We start from the raw sequence: 18,934 nt of genomic DNA, 5'->3' as shown, positions 1-18,934 counted from the left end.
TGTTTTATAGTTTATAGGTATTATACATTTTGTAAAACTTTATTCCTAAGTATTATGTATATTTTTGTGTACTTGGTTTTCACAAACACATTTTAAAAAGTGAAAGGAGTATTATGGTTACTTTTAGGATGGCTGGTGACCTAAAAAAGGACAAAAAAGAGGACATTATGAGGTTTGGGATGATGTTTCTTGATCTCAGTACTGACTACATGGGTATGTTCACTTCATGAAAATTCATTGAGCTGTACACTTAAGATTATACATGCATATATAAATACACGCACATATACACTTATCAATACTTTGATTAAAAAATTAAATGAAAAAGCACATAAAACGAGACGAGAAAGAAGGATTTAATTTCAACTCCAACAGTGTCATAAATTCATTAGGAGTGTTGAATTTTAAGCTGGGCACAGTGGCATATGCCTGTAAATCCCAGTGGTTTAAGAAGCCGAGGGAGAGGATCACAAGTTCAAAGCCAGCCTCAGCAACTTAGCAAGGCACTAAGCAACTCAATAAGACCCTGTCTCTAATAAAATATTTTAAAAGGCCTGGGAATGTGACTCCATGGCTAAGTGCCCCTGGGAATGTGACTCCATGGCTAAGTGCCCATTGCCCCAAAAAACGTGTTGAATTTTGGCTGGGGATGTAGCTCAGTGTTGGAGTGTTTGCTTAGTATTTGGGAGGCCCTGGATTCAATCCCCAGCTCCACACAAAAAGAAGATTGGTATATTGAGCACTTTGCTGTGTGCTAGGTGATATGCTGAACATGCTTTTCATAAGTTTTTTTATTGGATCCTCATGAAAAGCTAATGAAATAGGTCCTATTATTATTCCCCATTTTACAGATGAGGGAAACAGAGGCATAGAAAGATAAAACTGAACTCCTCCCTATTCTTTGCAAGATCAAATTTTTATTCCATGTTACACAGCCGGTATTTTGAGAAGCTAGAATTTGAGACTGGTCTTTTACTCCATGGCCAAAGCTTTTAAAACAATACATTATGGGGTCACGATTAAGAGTAGCTCATTGGAAGGTGATAATGGATCTCAGCTGTGTGTCTCTCTATAAAATGAATTACTCTTTTGAGGGGGTAGTGACCAGAATGTAACACTAGCCAGATAACAGTTCACAAATATGTGAAATCTCAGTTTACTCCTCATTTCTAATAGCCAATTTTTTAAAAGTCCCATTCATGATTTAATCACTGGAAGGTATAAAAAACAGCTGAATGTTAGCTCCTGCAGTAGGATAACCAAACTTAAGTTCTTAAGGCAGTTTTATCTATTAGTCTGCAGGCATGTCTCCCATGATTATATATATTTTTTGCTGAGTGTTACTTTTTGTCGGTGACATTTCTGGTCTTTAACCAGAAAACATTACTCAGGTAGCACCCAATTTGGGTCCATTTCCACCTTTTAAAAGTCAAAAAATATATAAGCAATAATAAAGTAGGAGTTTGGGTTGTTGGGATTAGAAGTGGCATTTGGCCACTTGTAAACTCACCTGCTTCTTAGCTCTCCAAATTTTCAGAATACATTTGATGAGCTTTTCTTTGCTGAGATATAAATAACAACCTACACAAAAAACAGCCCCAAAATTCCCCAAGGCCTATGTCCAACAAGGTTCTTATTAATCATTTTTAGTCTGTATCATAGACAACAGTGGCATTTGTGCTACAAAAACTCTAACTGTGCACAGGAGGGCTTGCTGTTTACAGGTGTCAGCTCTTGCCTTGTAAACAGAATGGCTTTCATGCCATTTTTGAAAATACACTTTCAGTTGTATATCAGGAAGCACTTGTAAAGAGGTCTGCATAGAGGATTTAATGTTTAGAAAATAAAGCAAGCAAAAAAAGAAAAAGAAAGAAAGCACACTAGTGCCTTAATTAACAGAAGTAGATTATCAAAATTTGATTCATAAATGGCACATCCAATATGTCTAAACAAGAATGAACTTGATAGTAACATGGCTTTCTCTGCTGAATTGTACTAAATTATGGTTATCCTCTATAGAAAATCATACTGTTTTCAGAGTAGCAAATCAAGTTTCTTTTGGTTTCATGATCTTCTCTTAGTGTCCTCCAGCTTCATACTTGGGTGCAATCCTTGACTCCATTTCTTTTCCCATACTCATATCCAATCTATCAACATGTTCAGTTGGATCTGCCTTACAAAATGTTCAAAGAATCCCAATTATTTCTCTTCATCTCTGTAGCTACCACACTAGTCCAAAAGATTTATCTCTTCCATGGACTGTTGAAGTTGTCTCTTAATTGGCTTCCTTATGCTAATCTCTACACAGGGTCCTCCACTGTGCTTTTTTTACTCTCTGGCTTTTGAGTGCTTTTCCCTGTGGTCTGTCTTTGTGCGTAGCTTCATCCTCTGCAACTCCCTCTGACAGGGCAGCCTGATTTTCTTACATAGTAGCTCAAAACTCTTAAGAAGAAATAAGCAGAAGCACGAGGGCTTAGAAGTTCCTGGGTGGTACTGTCTCCACATTCTGTTAGTCGAAGTTCAAATTTGAAGGATAGGACATAAATTTTACTCTTACTGGGAAGGGCAACATTCTTGGAGAAGGAGTACTGGAATTGTTTGGGTACATGTTTGGAGATTTGTTAGCACCACCTAAATGACCTAAATGATAAGCTCAACTACTTCTTCAGCCTTATTTCTTCTTGCTCATTTAAGAGAACCACACCAGGCCCTCTTTTTTTTTTTTTTTTTTAATTTAAGTTGTAGATGAATACAATACCTTTATTTTATGTATTTATTTTTCTGTGATGCTGAGGATCAAACCTAGTGCCTCACATGTGCTAGGCAAGTGCTCTGCCACTGAGCCACAACCCCAGTCCATACCAGGCCCTCTTGACCCTGCCAGTCAAACTGCCTACCAGGACTTGCTCTCAAAATTCCCTTCGTCTACACCATTGTTCTCACAAGTAACAAAATGTCTAGTTCCCTTAGTTCACATGTCACCTCTTTAGGAAAACTCTGACCAGGTAGCTTATTTTTTTAATTGCCACATAACAAATTATCATAAACATAGCAAGTTAAAACAACATCTTTTTATTAGCTTTTGGTTCTGTAGGTCAGAAGTCTGGCACAGACAGCATGGATGTGTTCTCTACTCAGTATCACAAAGCTGAAATCAATCAGGGTGTTGGTTAGGCTGAGTTTTCTTCTGGAAGCTCTGGGGGAAAGTTTTTTCATCTCATTCTTGTTTTGGCAGGCTTCAGTTACTTGTCATTGCAGGACTGAAGACCTCACTTCCTCACTGGCTATCAGCAGGGATGCTGGTGTTAGCTCCTAGAAGCTGACCACATTCTTCTTGCCACATGTTTCCCTTCCTCTTCTGCAATCAGTTGGAGAAAACTCCCTGCATTGAAAGGCCTCATGAGATTAGGTTAGACCCACTTGAGTCATCTTCCTTTTTTTTTTTTAATTGCTGATAGACCTTTATTCATTTATTTATATGAGGTGCTAAGAATTGAACCCAGTGCCTCACACATGCTAGGCAAGCGCTCTTCCACTGAGCCTCAGCCCTAGCCCTTCACCTTCCTATCTTAAGGTCAACTGATTTGGGTCCTTATTTTAATCACAATAGTACCTACACCACTGCTTGTTTGAATAACTAAGGGGAAGGTATGTATATAACAGGGGACAAGAATCTTGGGAGACCATCTTAGAATTTTTCCTATCATAACATCTCCTTTTTTTTTTCCTGTTCCCTTGTTCTGCTTTATTTTTCTTCACAGCATTATCTGTGTTATATTTTCTATTTATTTGCTTATGTTTTTAATGTGCCTCCTAAACTAGATTCTAACTTCATGATGATAGAGACTGTCATTTTTTGTTCAGTGTTATATTTTTAGCACCAAGGACAGTGATTGTCTCACTGTGTAAACTCAGTAAATACTTACTGAATGAATTAATTAATAAAATAGACTTTGTGGCATATAATTTTGATGACTGTGAAGATAGAATTTTGGGAAGGAAAGGGGTAGATTGAGCATTCGAGTGTTATTTAAGTTTATGTCCAAAGGTACCACAGTCTGACAATACTAATTGGTCTTTATTTGACTCTTAAATTTAAGTTATGAGCAAGTAATTGTCTAAATTATAAGACAATTTATATAAGAAAAAGCAAATTAGTCAGACATGGTGAGGCATGCCTATATTCCAGCAACTCAGGAGACTGAGGCAGGAAGATCTCAATTTCAAGTCCAGCCTCAGCAACTAAGTGATATCCTCAGCAGCTTGGTGAGTCCATGATTCAAAATAAAAAAAAATAAAAATGTTTGAGGATATAGCTCAGTGGAAAAGCTCCACTGGGTTCAATCCCCAGTATCCGTCTACCCGCACCACCCCCAAAAAGCTAATTTGCTTTTCTTTCTTCTTCTTTTTTTTTTTTTTAAAGAGAGAGTGAGAGAGGAGAGAGAGAGAGATAGAGAGAGAATTTTTAATATTTATTCTTTTTAGTTCTTGGCGGACACAACATCTTTGTTGGTATGTGGTGCTGAGGATCGAACCCGGGCCGCACGCATGCCAGGCGAGCGCGCTACCGCTTGAGCCACATCCCCAGCCCGCTTTTCTTTCTTCTTGTCTTCCTGAAATACACCTGATTTACCACCTTAGTGTGGTGTTTCTGAGACTTTCTATGTAATAGTTGTTCACATATGTCCAATACCACCAAAATAACAGAGTGGGCTCAATCATAAAGGCATATATTTCTCTGATTTTCAGTACTTTCTGTTAATGTTTCTTTTATCCCTCCCCTTCCATAGACAAAACTTGCCAATGGCACTTCCAGTATGATCGTACCCAAGCAACGGAAACTCTCTGCAAGCTATGAAAAGGAAAAGGAACTGTGTGTCAAATATTTTGAGCAGTGGTCAGAGTCCGATCAAGTTGAATTTGTGGAACATCTTATATCCCAAATGTGTCATTACCAACATGGGCACATAAATTCATATCTTAAACCTATGCTGCAAAGGGATTTCATAACTGCTCTGCCAGGTATGTGTACATGTATTTGCAAACTATTAATTTGCTACAGAATTGGATCTTCAGCCTTTTATTTCTCTTTTTTAAAGTCTTCATTGGCTTGATTTTTACAAAGTAAGTCCTTTAATTGTACCCTCTTGGTAAAAATACAAGAAAAATCAAATTCAAGAGAAATTGGACTCCTCTTTTTCCCTGTCTTTTGTTTATCTTGTGTCCTTCTGTTCACCCTTTTTTACCTATATGCGGTAGGTCCAAATTAAATATTTTCTGAGGTGTTATCTGACACTTGAGGTGTGTCTTTGTAATGTGTTTTACTCCCAAGAAATGTTAACTTAGGCCAGGCACAGTAGCGCAGGCCTGTGATCACAGTAGCTCATGAGGCTGAAGCAGGGGCATCCTCCTTCAAAGCCAACCTCAGCAATTTAGCAAGGCACTAAGCAACTCAGTGAGACCCTGTCTCTAAATAAAACATAAAAAAGGGCTGGGGATGTGACTTAGTGGTTAACTGCCCCTAAGTTCAATCCTCGGTACCAAAAAAAAAAAAAATTGTTAATATAGGCTGGGGAGTAGAGTGCTTGCCCAGCATGCACAAGGCCATGGGTTTGATCCCCAGCAACATGAGGAAAAAACAGATATATTAATTTATGTACTTATATTTCAATTTCTGTGGGAATTTACCAACAGAATGTTTTAATTCTAGAGTGAATGAGAAGCTTTTTATTTTTATTTTTAGTATTTTAGAAAGAAGGAGGGGCTAGGGATGTGGCTCAGTGGTAGAACACTTGCCTAGAATGTACAAAGCCCTGGATTGGAGAAGAAAAAGAAAAAAAGGCGGGGGAGGTGGATTGGTAGAAAAGAAGATATATCAAGAGCCTGTTATGATAATAAATATATATTTATATTTCAAATATGATACTTGTTATACTTTTGGAGGATGCTGTAATTTTTCTGAATTCTTAAAGATGATTTAGAATACAACAAAGCATCAGTATTAGAGGAAAATATTCTCAGAAAAACATGAGGTTCTTATTTGTATGTGTTAAAATTTTATTTTGAAAGAAAACTAATAACAAAGATAGAGTCTTAACCAAAATGTCATGTCTTGCTGGACTTAGTGGCGCACCCTTTCAATCCCAGCAACTCAGGAAGCTAAAGCAGGAGGATCCCAAGTTCAAGGCTAGCCTCAGCAACTTAGCAAGAACCTGCCTCAAAATATAAAATAAAAAGGGCCAGGGGTATCACTTAGCAGTAAAGTTCCCCCTTGGTTCAATTCCCAGTACTAAATTAATTAATTTTTAAAATGTCTTGTTTGGGGGGGGATTTGCTTTTATATTTTTTGTTTTGGTTGTCATTTCCTGATTATAGAACTTAGGAAATTCAGGAAATATTTAAATGTAAAATGTAAAAATATTGGGCTAGGGTTGTGGCTCAGCAGTAGTGTTCTCGCCTAGCAAATGTGAGGTCCTGGGTTCGATCCTCAGCACCATATAAAAACAAATAAAATAAAGGTATTGTGTCCAACTACAACTAAAAAATAAATATCTAAAAATAAATATAATATAATATAAAAATATAAAATTTCCGAGGCTAGGGTTGTGGCTCAGTGGTAGAGCACTCACTTAGCAAGTGTGAGGCGCTGAGTTCGATCTTCAGCACCACATATAAATAAATAAAATAAAGATACTGTGTCTACCTACAACTAAAAAAAAAAATATTTTGAGTAAAATAAAATTTCCCAGAATCCCAATATACAGAGAGAACTATTAATATACTATTAGTGTATACGGACATAATACCTTTATTTTGTTTATTTTTGTGTTTTGTTGTTTTTTTATGTAATGCTGGGGAATGAACCCAGTGCCTTGCGTATGTATACAAGACAAGTGCTGTATCACTGAGCCACAACCCCAGCCCCTTAATATAGATCTTTTTCTTTTTGTTGTTATTTGTTTTAATACTGGGGGTTGAACACAGGGGCACTTTTTCCACAGAGTCATATCCTCTTTTTTTTTTTTTTTTTTTTTTTGAGATGGGGTCTTACTAAATTGCTCAGGGCCTTGCTAAGTTGATAAGGCTGACCTCGAACTTGAGATCTTACTGTCTTAATCTGTCGAATTTCTGGGATTACAGGTGTATGCCACTGTACCTGGCAATATATTCTCTCAGTGTATTTTCTTTAAAAAAAAAAACAACTATGTATTTAATCTCTTTGTTGAGCATTTAGATAGTTTCAGTGTTTTTTTCCCCATTAAAAACTAGGCCATGGTGGACATTCTTATATCTTAATCTTGTGGGCATCCTAGGAAAGAAATTATAGCAGCAGAACTACTATATTAAAGAGTGTGAACATTTTCCATGCTTTTAGTATATACTAACAAGCTATCCTTTAATAATATACCTTCCTTTAGCCTCACTACATACTACTTTGTTTAATCTTTGCCTACTATATATTTTTTTAAATTTTGTTTTTCTAAACTTGGGATTTAAGCTGTCCTTCAAAATTAAAGGAATACTTAGAAATCTTAGAAATATTCACTTTAAAACTGAATTTTACGTATATGTGCATGTGTGTGTGTTGAACATGCGTGTTCCTTGCAGTACTGGGGTTTGAACCCAGAGCCTTACACATTCTAGGCAAGCACTCAATTACTGAGCTACATTTCCATCCCTTTTAAATTTTGTTTTGAGACTGTAGGCTGGCCTCAAACTTGTGTTCTGCTTTCCTCAGCCTCATGCACCACTTTCCTGACTTACCTGTGTCTTTTGTTAAATAGAATAGATTTTTGCCCTCACATAGTGCATTAGATTTTGTTTTAGCCATAAGCAAACAGTTTTCTTTGTACAGACAATCTGAAAGTACCTATTACCTTGTTCTCCCCAATCACTGAGTCTTGCTACCATCTCAAGTTTAATACCACTATGAATTGACTAGGAGTTGATAAGACTTATGTCTTTTGTCTAATACTGATCCCTAGTGTATATCTGCTGACCAATCTATGAAGTACTAAATCATCAGTCTAATGCTTTATAGCCATTTAAACTTCTAAGCCTACACCATCTGGCTACATTTAGTAAACCAAACTACTTCCCAAACTGTCTGTAATCCATTAATGTAATGGTTTTATTTGGAGTGTTAGGTGAAATTACTTCCAAAGACTTATTATAGGTACAAGTAAATGATTAGGAGCAGTTTGATGGCAGCCATGAAAAACAGCAGTGCCTTTTGGAAACTTCTGATGGTGTAGAAAGTTTCAGAATAAAGATTCAGGAATTGTACTATTACTGCATCTTGCATGAAGAACTAATTATTATATTTTTAATTGTCTTATAGTCATTCCTTTAATAACAATTAGATGAAGGATGCCTCCATCTGCTTATTCTTAAATATGAACATGTGATGCCAGCCAAATAAGATCCATTTAATGCTTTTTTCCCAAGTCTGCTGAAAAATGTAACTGATATCCAGACGATTTTTATAATTAGAATAATGTTTAATAAGCATATTTGGATCATTGCTAATGGCATCCAAGTATGCCTGTGTATGATTCAATGCACAAAATGAAATACAGTATTCTCTTTCCTTTTATGTTTGTGCCTATGGGAGATAGAGTCTGAAGGAATCCTTCTCAACTTTTAAGTCTCTAGCAAACCTCTGATACGTAACCTGTAAAGATTAATTTTTAATGTTTTTGGTCTCTTACTTGTGAACTTAGAACAGCAGCCAAAAGGAGGTTTATTAGTATAGTCATCCTGTTTTATAGGCTATTTTCTACTGAGGCCTCAGTATAGATTTGAGCGGTAAAGAACTTTAATCGGAAAGCCCTCCACTTTTCACAGATGCACTTGTCACTATTTTCCTTTGCACATCCAAAATTTAACCAAGTTATCTATTGAGCTGGGATTTTTTTCCCCCCATTTTGGTCAATTGTTACTTAGGTTTTATAGCACTAGCTATTCTCAAATACAACTTTTTAAAAATCTGAAATTAAACTTATCTTTGAACTTAAACATAGTTCTCTTTTCTCTCAGAATGTTCCCCCTCCTCTCTTTTCTGCATTCCCAAAATTCTATAACCCAGCACATTCTGACTAAGTGACTCTCCCCCAGTATATTTAAAGGATATTTCTTTTACGGAATAGCTTTGGAACTACAGCAGTAATAGAAACAGAATGAGAAATGGACCTAATATAGAGATTTGGGGCGGGGAGGGTCTGAATCATAGAGTTTGAGATGCCATCCATAGAACATCCCCTAGTGCTGAAATCCATATAGATAGATGTGAATTGTTTTCTGGAATCCTTTTTATTTTTAATGTCTTGCGGGGTTTGCTGGTTGTTAGCTTCCTTATCTGAAGGAAGATGGAAAATACTGTTCATTTCTGTAACCTTATGGAAAAATTATTGACATTCATTTTACCCAAGCCTCTGTTTGAAAAAGAAACTGGACTACACTAGGGACAGTGTGCCTTCATTGCAGAGCAAATGCTGTTCTGTTTTAAAGAACCTTTTGTAAAAATGATTCACCATCCCCACTATTTTGCTTTGCCTCTTCTCCCCGTTGAAAGCTCGGGGATTGGATCATATTGCTGAGAATATTCTGTCATACTTGGATGCCAAATCACTTTGTGCTGCTGAACTTGTGTGCAAAGAATGGTACCGTGTGACGTCGGATGGCATGTTATGGAAGAAGCTCATCGAGAGAATGGTCAGGACAGATTCTCTGTGGAGAGGCTTGGCAGAACGAAGAGGGTGGTGAGACTTTTAAATTTCTTCCTATTAAAGAACTTCCAGACCTGACCATTCATGATCACTAGAAGAATGTTGGAAACTAGTGAGACCACTTACCATTTAATATAGTGATTTTGCTGATTCACAGCTAAAAATGTAAAAAGTAAATGGTTGTTCATGTACTCAGCAATTTTACTTCTGACCAATCATTCATAAAATAACATAATGTAGTGTTAGTATTGCTTTGCAAAAATAATGGAAAATTGACCTCCCTCTCATTTGAAGCATTCTGATTTCTGGATAGAAATTGGTATTCTGTAGATGGGCTGATGGGCAGTTTAAAAGGTGACTTTGGATCACAAAAAAACCATCAGATCCAGTTTTCCCCTAACATAATATAAGACAAATTATTATTTTGTCCTTCAGAAGATTTCTTGCCTTTAGCCTATGCCTGTGTTTTATTCACTTTTGTGATCAAAACTTATTTTTATGCCTAGCTAGAATAAGAAAAAAATTAGCCATCAGGAAAAATTAAAAATAAATAAATAAATGTTTCTTCTTAAGGCTTTCTTGCTTATTATACATTCCCTGAGACTTTATATAGATAGCAGACTGAAAGATTTCACCAATTTTTTTTTTGTAGTTCTCTTAACATCATGGTACTATTTCACTAGAACTTTGGGAAGATTTCTTTCTTGAAAAAACTTTCTTCTAATAGTATGTCTCTAGATGTCCCTGTAAGAAAGTCAAATATGAATATTTCATAAATAAAATGTGACATTTTGAGTATTTAGTTGATATGAAGAAACTATAATAGGCATATGTGTACTCAATGATATTCTTCCAAATTAATTTTCTAAGTTGTTTATCTTGAATCATAAAGAGATACAAAATAGTTAAGAATGGAGAATACTTTTAAATGATTCATACTCACATAAATCAGATTTCCTTTGGGGCTGGAGATGTGGCTCAGTGGTAGCGCGCTCACCTGGCATGCGTGCGGCCGGGTTCGATCCTCAGCACCACATACAAACAAAGATGTTGTGTCCACCGATAACTAAAAAATAAAATATTAAAATTCTCTCTCTCCCTCTCTCTTAAAAAAAAATCAGATTTCCTTAAATTTTTCATAAAAATATATTTAGCTCCCTTTCATTTTTTTATATTTTTGAAATTCAGTAAAAATTTAATAAATATAATGACTTATAAATATTATACCAGGTACTTCAGAGATTTCTTTATTCTGGCTGTTAGGAAGAATTTTTAAATTTTTCTCTCAGGGCCTGGGGCTATAGCTCAGCAGTAGAATGCTTGCCTAGCACATGTGAGGCCCTGGGTTCAATCCTCAGCACCACATACAAATGAATAAATAGAATGAAGGTATTTAAAACAATTTTTCTCTCAAATTCAATTAAATGAACCAAATGCCAGCAATTCTTTGACTATTTAACAATTATACAAAGGAAATTGCTATTTCTTTTTCTCAAATATATTTTTCTTATTTGCCCTTAATTTCATCATGTAGAAAATAGAAACTTTATCTTTCATAATCGACTTCATACTTTGAAAATAAGCTCTTTATTTTATATAGTACAACAAAGCAAATAAGTACATAGTTGTACAAAATTCCAAGTCCATTATTTTGCTGAGAATGCCAGGACCAGTTTTAAAATTTTAGGCAGCTGAGAAGAGTTCTCTATCCCTCAGGAAAAGGAACTCTCCAAAATAACTTGTGACATGAAATTTCAATTGTTGAGATTCATTCTCTTAGTTATAAAAGAATTTGGTTCCTTGTTAAAATTCACTTTGTTCTCATTTGAAGTGTAAATGACACTAAACTTTCATCAGAAATTAGGAGTTAAGTTTTTCTTTGATGGCAGAGTGAACAAGAGGTAAGTGGGCAGTTCTTTGCAGATAAATGTGAAAATACCAAAAGTAAAAAAGTAAGCTGCTCGGTTTTGCTTAGGATTGCATCAAGCAGAAAGACCTTTTATGTCTATTACAAAAACAAACTGTCTTTGAAAAGATGACTTTTTGGCTTTTTAAACAGTTATTTTAAGGTCACGCACAGTGATGCACACCTATAATCCCAGCTACTCAGGAGGTTGAGGCAAGTGGAGCACATGTTGAAGGCCAGATGGGCACACACCCTGTCTCAAAATTTTAAAAATGAGGGCTGGGGTTGTGGCTCAGTGGTAGGGGGTTGCCTAGCATGTGTGAGGCACTGGATTCAATTCTCAGCACTGCATATAAATAAATAAATTAAATAAAGGTCTATCAGCATCTAAAAAATATATTTTAAAAATTAGAGGCTGGGCACTGTGGTGCATGTCTGTAATCCCAGCAGCTGGGGAGGCTGAAGCAGGAGGATCTTGAGTTCAAAACCAACCTCAACAATGATGAGGCGCTAAGCAACTCAGTGAGACCCTGTCTCTAAATAAAATACAAAATAGGGCTGGGGATGTGGCTCATTGGTCAAGTGCCCCTGAGTTCAATCCCCAGTACCAAGGAAAAAAACAGAAAGAAAGAGCTGGGAATGTAGCTCAGTGGTAGAATGGCTTGCATTGCATGTGTGAAGCCCTGGGTTCAATCACCAATATCATAGAGACCAACCAACCAAATAACCAAATAAATAAATAAATAAAATATGCGGTATTAATTACCATTCGTTTTCCTTTCTCTTCAACCATAGTAACTCATTTCTGCTCTTTAGACTATCCTTAAGAATTCTGACTATAGGGCTGGAATTGTAGCGCTGTGTTAGAGCACTTGCCTAACCCGTGTGAGGCACTGGGTCAAAAAACTCATGATTTAAAAAAAAAAAAAAAAGAATTCTGACTATATTTTTTTAATTTTTGGCCCCATTTTCTTTTCTTTTCCATTATAGGGGATTAAACTTGGCAGTGTTATACTACTGAGCTACACCCGTAGCCCTTTTAAAATATATTTTTAGATATAAATGGACACAATACCTTTATTTTATTTATATGTGGTGCTAAGGAAGGAACCCAGTGCCTCATATGTGTGAGGCAAGCGTTCTACCACTGAGCCACAACCCCAGCCTGAGTCACAAATCCAGCCCCACCCACTGCCCTTTTTATTTTTATTTTGAAACAGGGTCTTGCTGAGTTACTGAGGCTGGCCTCAATCTTGCCTTTGCCTCCCAGGTCTCTGGGATTGCAGGCATGGACCATCATGTCTGGCTGTCCTCTCTTTAAAAACAAAAAACAAAGTTTTTTAAATTTATAAACAACTTCTCATTTTTTCTTTTGAAATTATCTTACTAAACTTCTTATAGTAATATACTTTTTTGTTATGCTTTCCCCATATGATATCTTTTGCTTAGGATTGCATCAAGCAGAAAGACCTCCCATTTCTTACAACCAAAAATAAACAAGTACAGTTTTTTGAGTCTGTAAGATTTAACTTCCAGTTTGCTGTTGTATTTTACATCTAGATGGATTTTACAGTCTGTCCCTAGAACATGAACTCTGCCATTTTCTCTCTTGAATAATACTGAATATGCTTTCTCTGCTCAGTAATAGTAACTCCTAAACATATAATAAAAGACCATTTGGGGGGCTGGGGATGTGGCTCAAGCGGTAGCGCGCTCGTCTGGCATGCGTGCGGCCTGGGTTCGATCCTCAGCACCACATACAAACAAAGATGTTGTGTCCACCAAAGATTTCAAATAAATAAATAAATAAATAAATATTAAAAAAAAAAAAAGACCATTTGGGAAAAGTCCATTTTCTTAATCAGCAGATCACATTTATGATAGCATTCTGAATTTAATATTTCAAATTTATCATGTACTCCTATTCTACTGGGCATTTCACATAGAAGTGGTCCCTGTTGTCATCATAAAATAGTTTGACTTAAAATATACAGATTGAAAAGCTAGTTTTCAATATCTATCCACCCCTTTGTATAGCACTTTTGATATGAAAAATTTGGGATGCTTTAGGAATACATGGTAAAGGCTATGGGGTAGAAAATGAGAGAAGAAGTGCATATGAGGTGTTTTTTTTTTCCTGAGGATGTAGAGATAGTATTATTGCTTATAAAAATTCTAGAGTATCCATATATGGTTGCCAGAGACTAAAAGGAAGATCTGAAGAATAGTAGGCATTGAAAAACAATAAAGTAGTTAAGAATATGGGCTCTGGAATCATATCTAAAATTTTCTCATTCAGAATCTATCACTTGCCAGTAAAGTGTTTATAGAATAAAACTGTTTAGAGGAGTGTACCTTTAATCCATAATTATTTCAAAATATATCTTTGCCCTTTTCTATGGGCAACTGTGCCATGTTTCATTATTCCACAAAAATACTATTTTCTCAATTGAAGATTTTCTTCTCTGTAGTAATACAAAAGTCAGAGCCAACTACTTTCCTGATAGGACATTTTCTCAACTAATTTTCAAGGTGTAATAGGAAGGGGGCAGGGGGAAGCACTCCTGGAGACATCAAACAATTAATTATATTGTAATGGAGCTATAGAGGGAGGAGTAGATGACTGGCCCAGAGAAAACATGATTTCTCTTGTGCCAGGATTACACTCGGAGGCATTTCTGCCTGTCTCCACTTTGCAAGGCACGTTGCCAGTGAGAACAGCAGTTAGTACACCCATAGTGGGGTTTACTAGCTTCCACACCGTGTTTGGTGGGTTCTTAACTTCAGAATGAGGAATTAAATTTTTTACCCAGCAGGAAGTGATTGCCATTTACTGATTTTTTTTTTTGGTAGCAAAGATCTAGCTTGGGATATGAGTATTCCAGAGATGTGCTGTCATAAGGAAGGAGATGCTAACAAATGCTGCTCACTGTAATCAAGGAAAGGCAGTATAATGCATGTGTGTGTGTACATAGCCAGGAACACACCTGTGAAAGTCAGTTTCATATCTTTGACTTGACAACACAATGCCATTAGGCTTTTCTTTTTATCTCTTTTGCTTCCTGCTGCTGGACACTCCTGTGATCCCTTTGTTTTCTGTTGAAATGAACTGAATTACTCCATTTAGAGTACAACCACACTGATCAGCAGCATGTGACTGAGCAGCCAACACATCATACCTCACAAAATAAAAACTTGGAAAAGCGATCTTCTGGCAGAAGCATTGCGGCTGCTCACCATGCTGGGCTCCCCTGATGCTGACACAGCTTGATTCAGGGGAAGAAGACTGTGGGGTGTGTGCTGATTCAAAAGTCATAATTACATTACTACAGAGTTTTCAAAAGATAAGGCCAGTGAATCTATACAGAACCCTAAAAGACCAACAGATGAATTCTGATTATACAGTTATTTGCCTATAGAGGTTATAATGTCCAGAAAAGCCTGAAACATGATGGTCTGCACTGGAAATAATTGTGTTTTACCAAAAGCAAATTAATACCAGTCAAATTCCTTAAGAGACCAGAAAGTTACTGCTTGACATGGGATTCCTGAAGTCAGGCTTACCCACATATCTCTCCGGGCTAGTTATGAAGATTATATGGAATGTTAACTATGAAGCATTTTGAAGAAATATGAAGCTCCTTTAAATGTATAATATTGTGGTTTTCACTGGGAAATATTTGTTTTTTAGGGGACAGTATTTATTCAAAAACAAACCTCCTGATGGGAATGCTCCTCCCAACTCTTTTTATAGAGCACTTTATCCTAAAATTATACAAGACATTGAGGTAAGAATCTTATGTATTTTGGGGTATTTGCCAAATGATAGAGAATCATCAGCATTCTTCAGTGTCGGTTTTATTATAGCAAACCCACTAGGGTTTATTGATTTGGGTTAAAAATCAATATCTTAGCTGGGCACAGTGGCACACACCTGTAATCCCAGCAGTTTGGGAGGCTGAGACAGGAGGATTGAGAGTCCAAAGCCAGCCTCAGCAACTGCAAGGCACTAAGGAACTCAGTGAGACTGTCTCTAAGTAAACTACAAAATAGGGCTAAGGATGTGACTCAGTGGTCGAATGCTCCGGAGTTCAATCCCTGGTACAAAAAAAAAAAATCAATATCTTTATGAGTGACTAGAGTAGATAAAATATAGAAAATTACCAGGTAAATTTTTAAAGCTTTAGAAGGATTAAATTCTTATAACAGCATTGAGAACTATTAAATTTCTTCTCTGCTGATATTAAAATGTCTTCTGAATCAAGCCTCTTTTGGTAGAAATGGCCAACACATGTAAGAGCACCAAATACCCAATCCTACCTAGAACATATTTTTAACTTGCCTTAAGTTCTGTAAATTCATTACCATTAATGTCAGATAAGAGTTTTGTCAGATCCTTACATAACTAACTGCCTGTTTACCATTCCTTCTTCCTAGACAATAGAATCTAATTGGAGATGTGGAAGACACAGTTTACAGAGAATCCACTGTCGGAGTGAAACAAGCAAAGGAGTTTACTGTTTACAGTATGATGACCAGAAAATAGTAAGCGGCCTTCGAGACAACACAATCAAGGTGAAGTCTCTTCACTTATGGGAGTTTTGCTAAGGCAATGAGGGTAACCACATTCATAAAGCAATCCAAGGCATTGTTTCTAGAAAATAAGTGAGAATTTTAGAGTGGGTTCTAGTACCAAAACCATTTCCTTAAAGACCAGATGTGTTCCCCCAACCCCAGAAGAACATAAAAACAGATGGTCTTAGGGTTAAATTTACTTTGTGAAGTATACTGAGGAGGGGATGGGGAGGTGTCTTTTGGCCCTCATAATTATAGGCTTGCCCAGTTCCTTAATGAAAAGGATAAAGTCCTCATTAGAATTAAAGCCACATATATATAGGTGCTTAACTCTACCTGTAGAAAGGAATGCATTCCTCACTTCTCTGGACTTTGATTCTTTGTGGGGATCAAACACATAATAGAGCCAACAAGTCTCCACAGCACCCCATTATCACTATGATCAAAAGGATCTTGTTTGCCATCCTAGATCTGGGATAAAAGCACATTGGAATGCAAACGAATTCTCACAGGCCACACAGGTTCCGTCCTTTGTCTCCAGTATGATGAGAGGGTGATCATAACTGGATCGTCAGATTCCACGGTCAGGTAGAAAATTTCCAATACTCTTTTGAACTCTGAAACATCCATTCTTTATCACAGTAATATTATATGTATCTGCATGAACATAGTTATGAAACTAAAGAAGAATAAATTATCAGCTTCCCCCGTTTTGTGTGTGTCAATCTAAAACAGAAAACTTGATTTAGGAATGATTGGGGTAAGTTTACATTTTTGCACATTTAAGAAACTATACAGGGCTGGGGATGTGGCTAAAGCCCTAGAGCGCTCGTCTGGCATGCGTGTGGCCGGGGTTTGATCCTCAGCACCACATACAAAGATGTTGTGTCTGCTGAAAACTAAAAAATAAATATTAAAAAAAATTCTCTCTCTCTCTCTCTCTCTCTCTCTCTCTCTCTCTCTTAAAAAAAAAAAGAAACTGTACATTCTGTTTTAATTTGGAATATCATCCATTATAGAAATTTATCTAGATACCTTTCAGTTCTTAACAAAAAATACATCACAGGGGAATGACATGAATGAAGCTTTCCTTTCAGGTGGTTTCCTTTCACGTAGATCTGGCATGTATTATCTCTTTAAAATGTATACAGGTGAGCAATGCTCTCTTTGCCAGCCCCTCCCCTGCTATCTCTGCAGTTTTTAATTGCAAGCTTCACACAGGGAGGGGCCCTCAATTTCAAAAGGCATTAGTGATTTGATGACACAGCCATTATGCTGCTGGAGTCCAGTGTAGCTCAAGTTCTGGGTACCAGCAGCACTGTTGGAAACCTCTGTGAGGAATTTTGCCTTAAGCTAAAGGATTTAGCAAGCATAATGCATCAAAAGTAACTTTAAGAGAAAAAAAGGGGGGGGTCAGTTAACTACATTGTTGTCTCTGAAATCAAATGTTTCCCATTGGAAATTGTCCTCTGTGAATAGGATAGCTGGTTCTTGTCACATGATTTCAAGGCATAGCAAAACTAGTCCATGCAGTTGTAGACATTTAACATTTATAGATGCTTCATAAGAGCTAAAGCATTGTAGATACTTTCATCATTTTTAGAATAAGATGTGATTTTTTTCTTTAAGTACTAGGAATCAGATTTAGGGTCTTGCGCATGCTAGCCCCATGCTCTACTACTGAGCTATACCCCCAGCCCAGAAAATGACTTTTTTTAAAAAGGGGAGTTTAAATTGGAAAAAGGAAACATTATAGAAATTAAATCAATACTCAAAAATAGAGTAATCAAAACAAAATATATCATGACACAAAATTTCTCACACTTGGGCCCTCTCACTCTGTTGTGAAGGCCATATTTATGGTAGAAGGCTATTCTACCCTCTGCAAAGCACAGAAATGGGGGCTTAGACTTAGAGTCTGGGTAATCTTGGTCCTTGACTTGTGTCCTACAATCCCAAGTAATCAAATTCAAATCATTATTAAATCTGACAGAAGTGTCTTTAGTTCATGTCATTTCTGATTCCTGAGTGTGGTCAGTGGGACAGGCCACTAATGGTACTGTTATCAATCAAATTCTTCATTTAAAATATCTTCCGAATAGTGTCATTGAATGTCAGAAATTTTATAATAATAATCTTGAAGTCTGGGCCAAATTGTCAGGTGGTGGTGGCTGCTGCCCTCTGCAGCTTGCCCAGATTTCAAGTCTTAAGGATTCTACCCTCACAGCACCCCATTCCCTTCTTCCTCCCACTCTCCCTGTCCAACCCTCCCTCTGTCTGCTGCTTCCCTGTGTCTACTTCAGTTGTGCAAAAGAAAGGTAGAGTATAATACTTCCCATTAAAGTATTGGGGAGGGGCATGATGGTCATATATGGGTAACATGTTGTATCTTGAGTACCATCTAACTCTCAGGTATCCCTTCCAGAGTTTGGGATGTAAATACAGGTGAAATGCTAAACACATTGATTCACCATTGTGAAGCAGTTCTGCACTTACGTTTCAATAATGGCATGATGGTGACCTGTTCCAAAGATCGTTCCATTGCTGTATGGGATATGGCCTCCCCAACTGATATTACCCTCCGGAGGGTTTTGGTTGGACACCGAGCTGCTGTCAATGTTGTAGACTTTGATGACAAGTACATCGTTTCTGCATCTGGGGACAGAACTATAAAGGTAATAAGGCATTTTTCAGTAAGTCCTCAACTTGGAGCCAGGCATGGTAG

At 36.9% G+C, this 18,934-nt stretch overlaps 1 protein-coding gene and 1 long non-coding RNA gene across 22 annotated transcripts in view; one reads left to right on the top strand and one right to left on the bottom strand.

The window, feature by feature from the left end:
• Btrc (beta-transducin repeat containing E3 ubiquitin protein ligase) overlaps positions 1 to 18,934 on the top strand; it is a 209,015-nt gene that overhangs the window by 173,543 nt on the left and 16,538 nt on the right. For 20 of the 21 annotated variants that reach the window (XM_078023016.1, XM_078022853.1, XM_078023333.1 and 17 more), the window contains 6 exons: positions 4,791 to 5,022; positions 9,575 to 9,761; positions 15,326 to 15,422; positions 16,072 to 16,209; positions 16,679 to 16,797; positions 18,635 to 18,884. In XM_078023016.1, the coding sequence (XP_077879142.1) occupies positions 4,791 to 5,022; positions 9,575 to 9,761; positions 15,326 to 15,422; positions 16,072 to 16,209; positions 16,679 to 16,797; positions 18,635 to 18,884 (1,023 nt within the window). Of the gene's footprint in view, positions 1 to 3,391; positions 3,410 to 4,790; positions 5,023 to 9,574; positions 9,762 to 15,325; positions 15,423 to 16,071; positions 16,210 to 16,678; positions 16,798 to 18,634; positions 18,885 to 18,934 lie in introns of those variants that run through there. The other variant, XM_078023716.1, reaches the window with a different exon arrangement.
• Positions 3,057 to 11,405, bottom strand: LOC120885756 (uncharacterized). Its single transcript, XR_005728463.2, has 2 exons — positions 10,672 to 11,405; positions 3,057 to 3,382 (listed from the first exon to the last, which is right to left on the bottom strand). It is a non-coding gene; the product is annotated as an uncharacterized LOC120885756 (long non-coding RNA).

The sequence above is a fragment of the Ictidomys tridecemlineatus genome, chromosome 1 (genome assembly GCF_052094955.1).
Source record: "Ictidomys tridecemlineatus isolate mIctTri1 chromosome 1, mIctTri1.hap1, whole genome shotgun sequence".
Lineage (NCBI taxonomy): Eukaryota > Metazoa > Chordata > Mammalia > Rodentia > Sciuridae > Ictidomys > Ictidomys tridecemlineatus.
The sequence above is the reverse complement of the archived record's forward strand: the minus strand, read 5'-3'. Positions and strand labels throughout refer to the sequence as shown.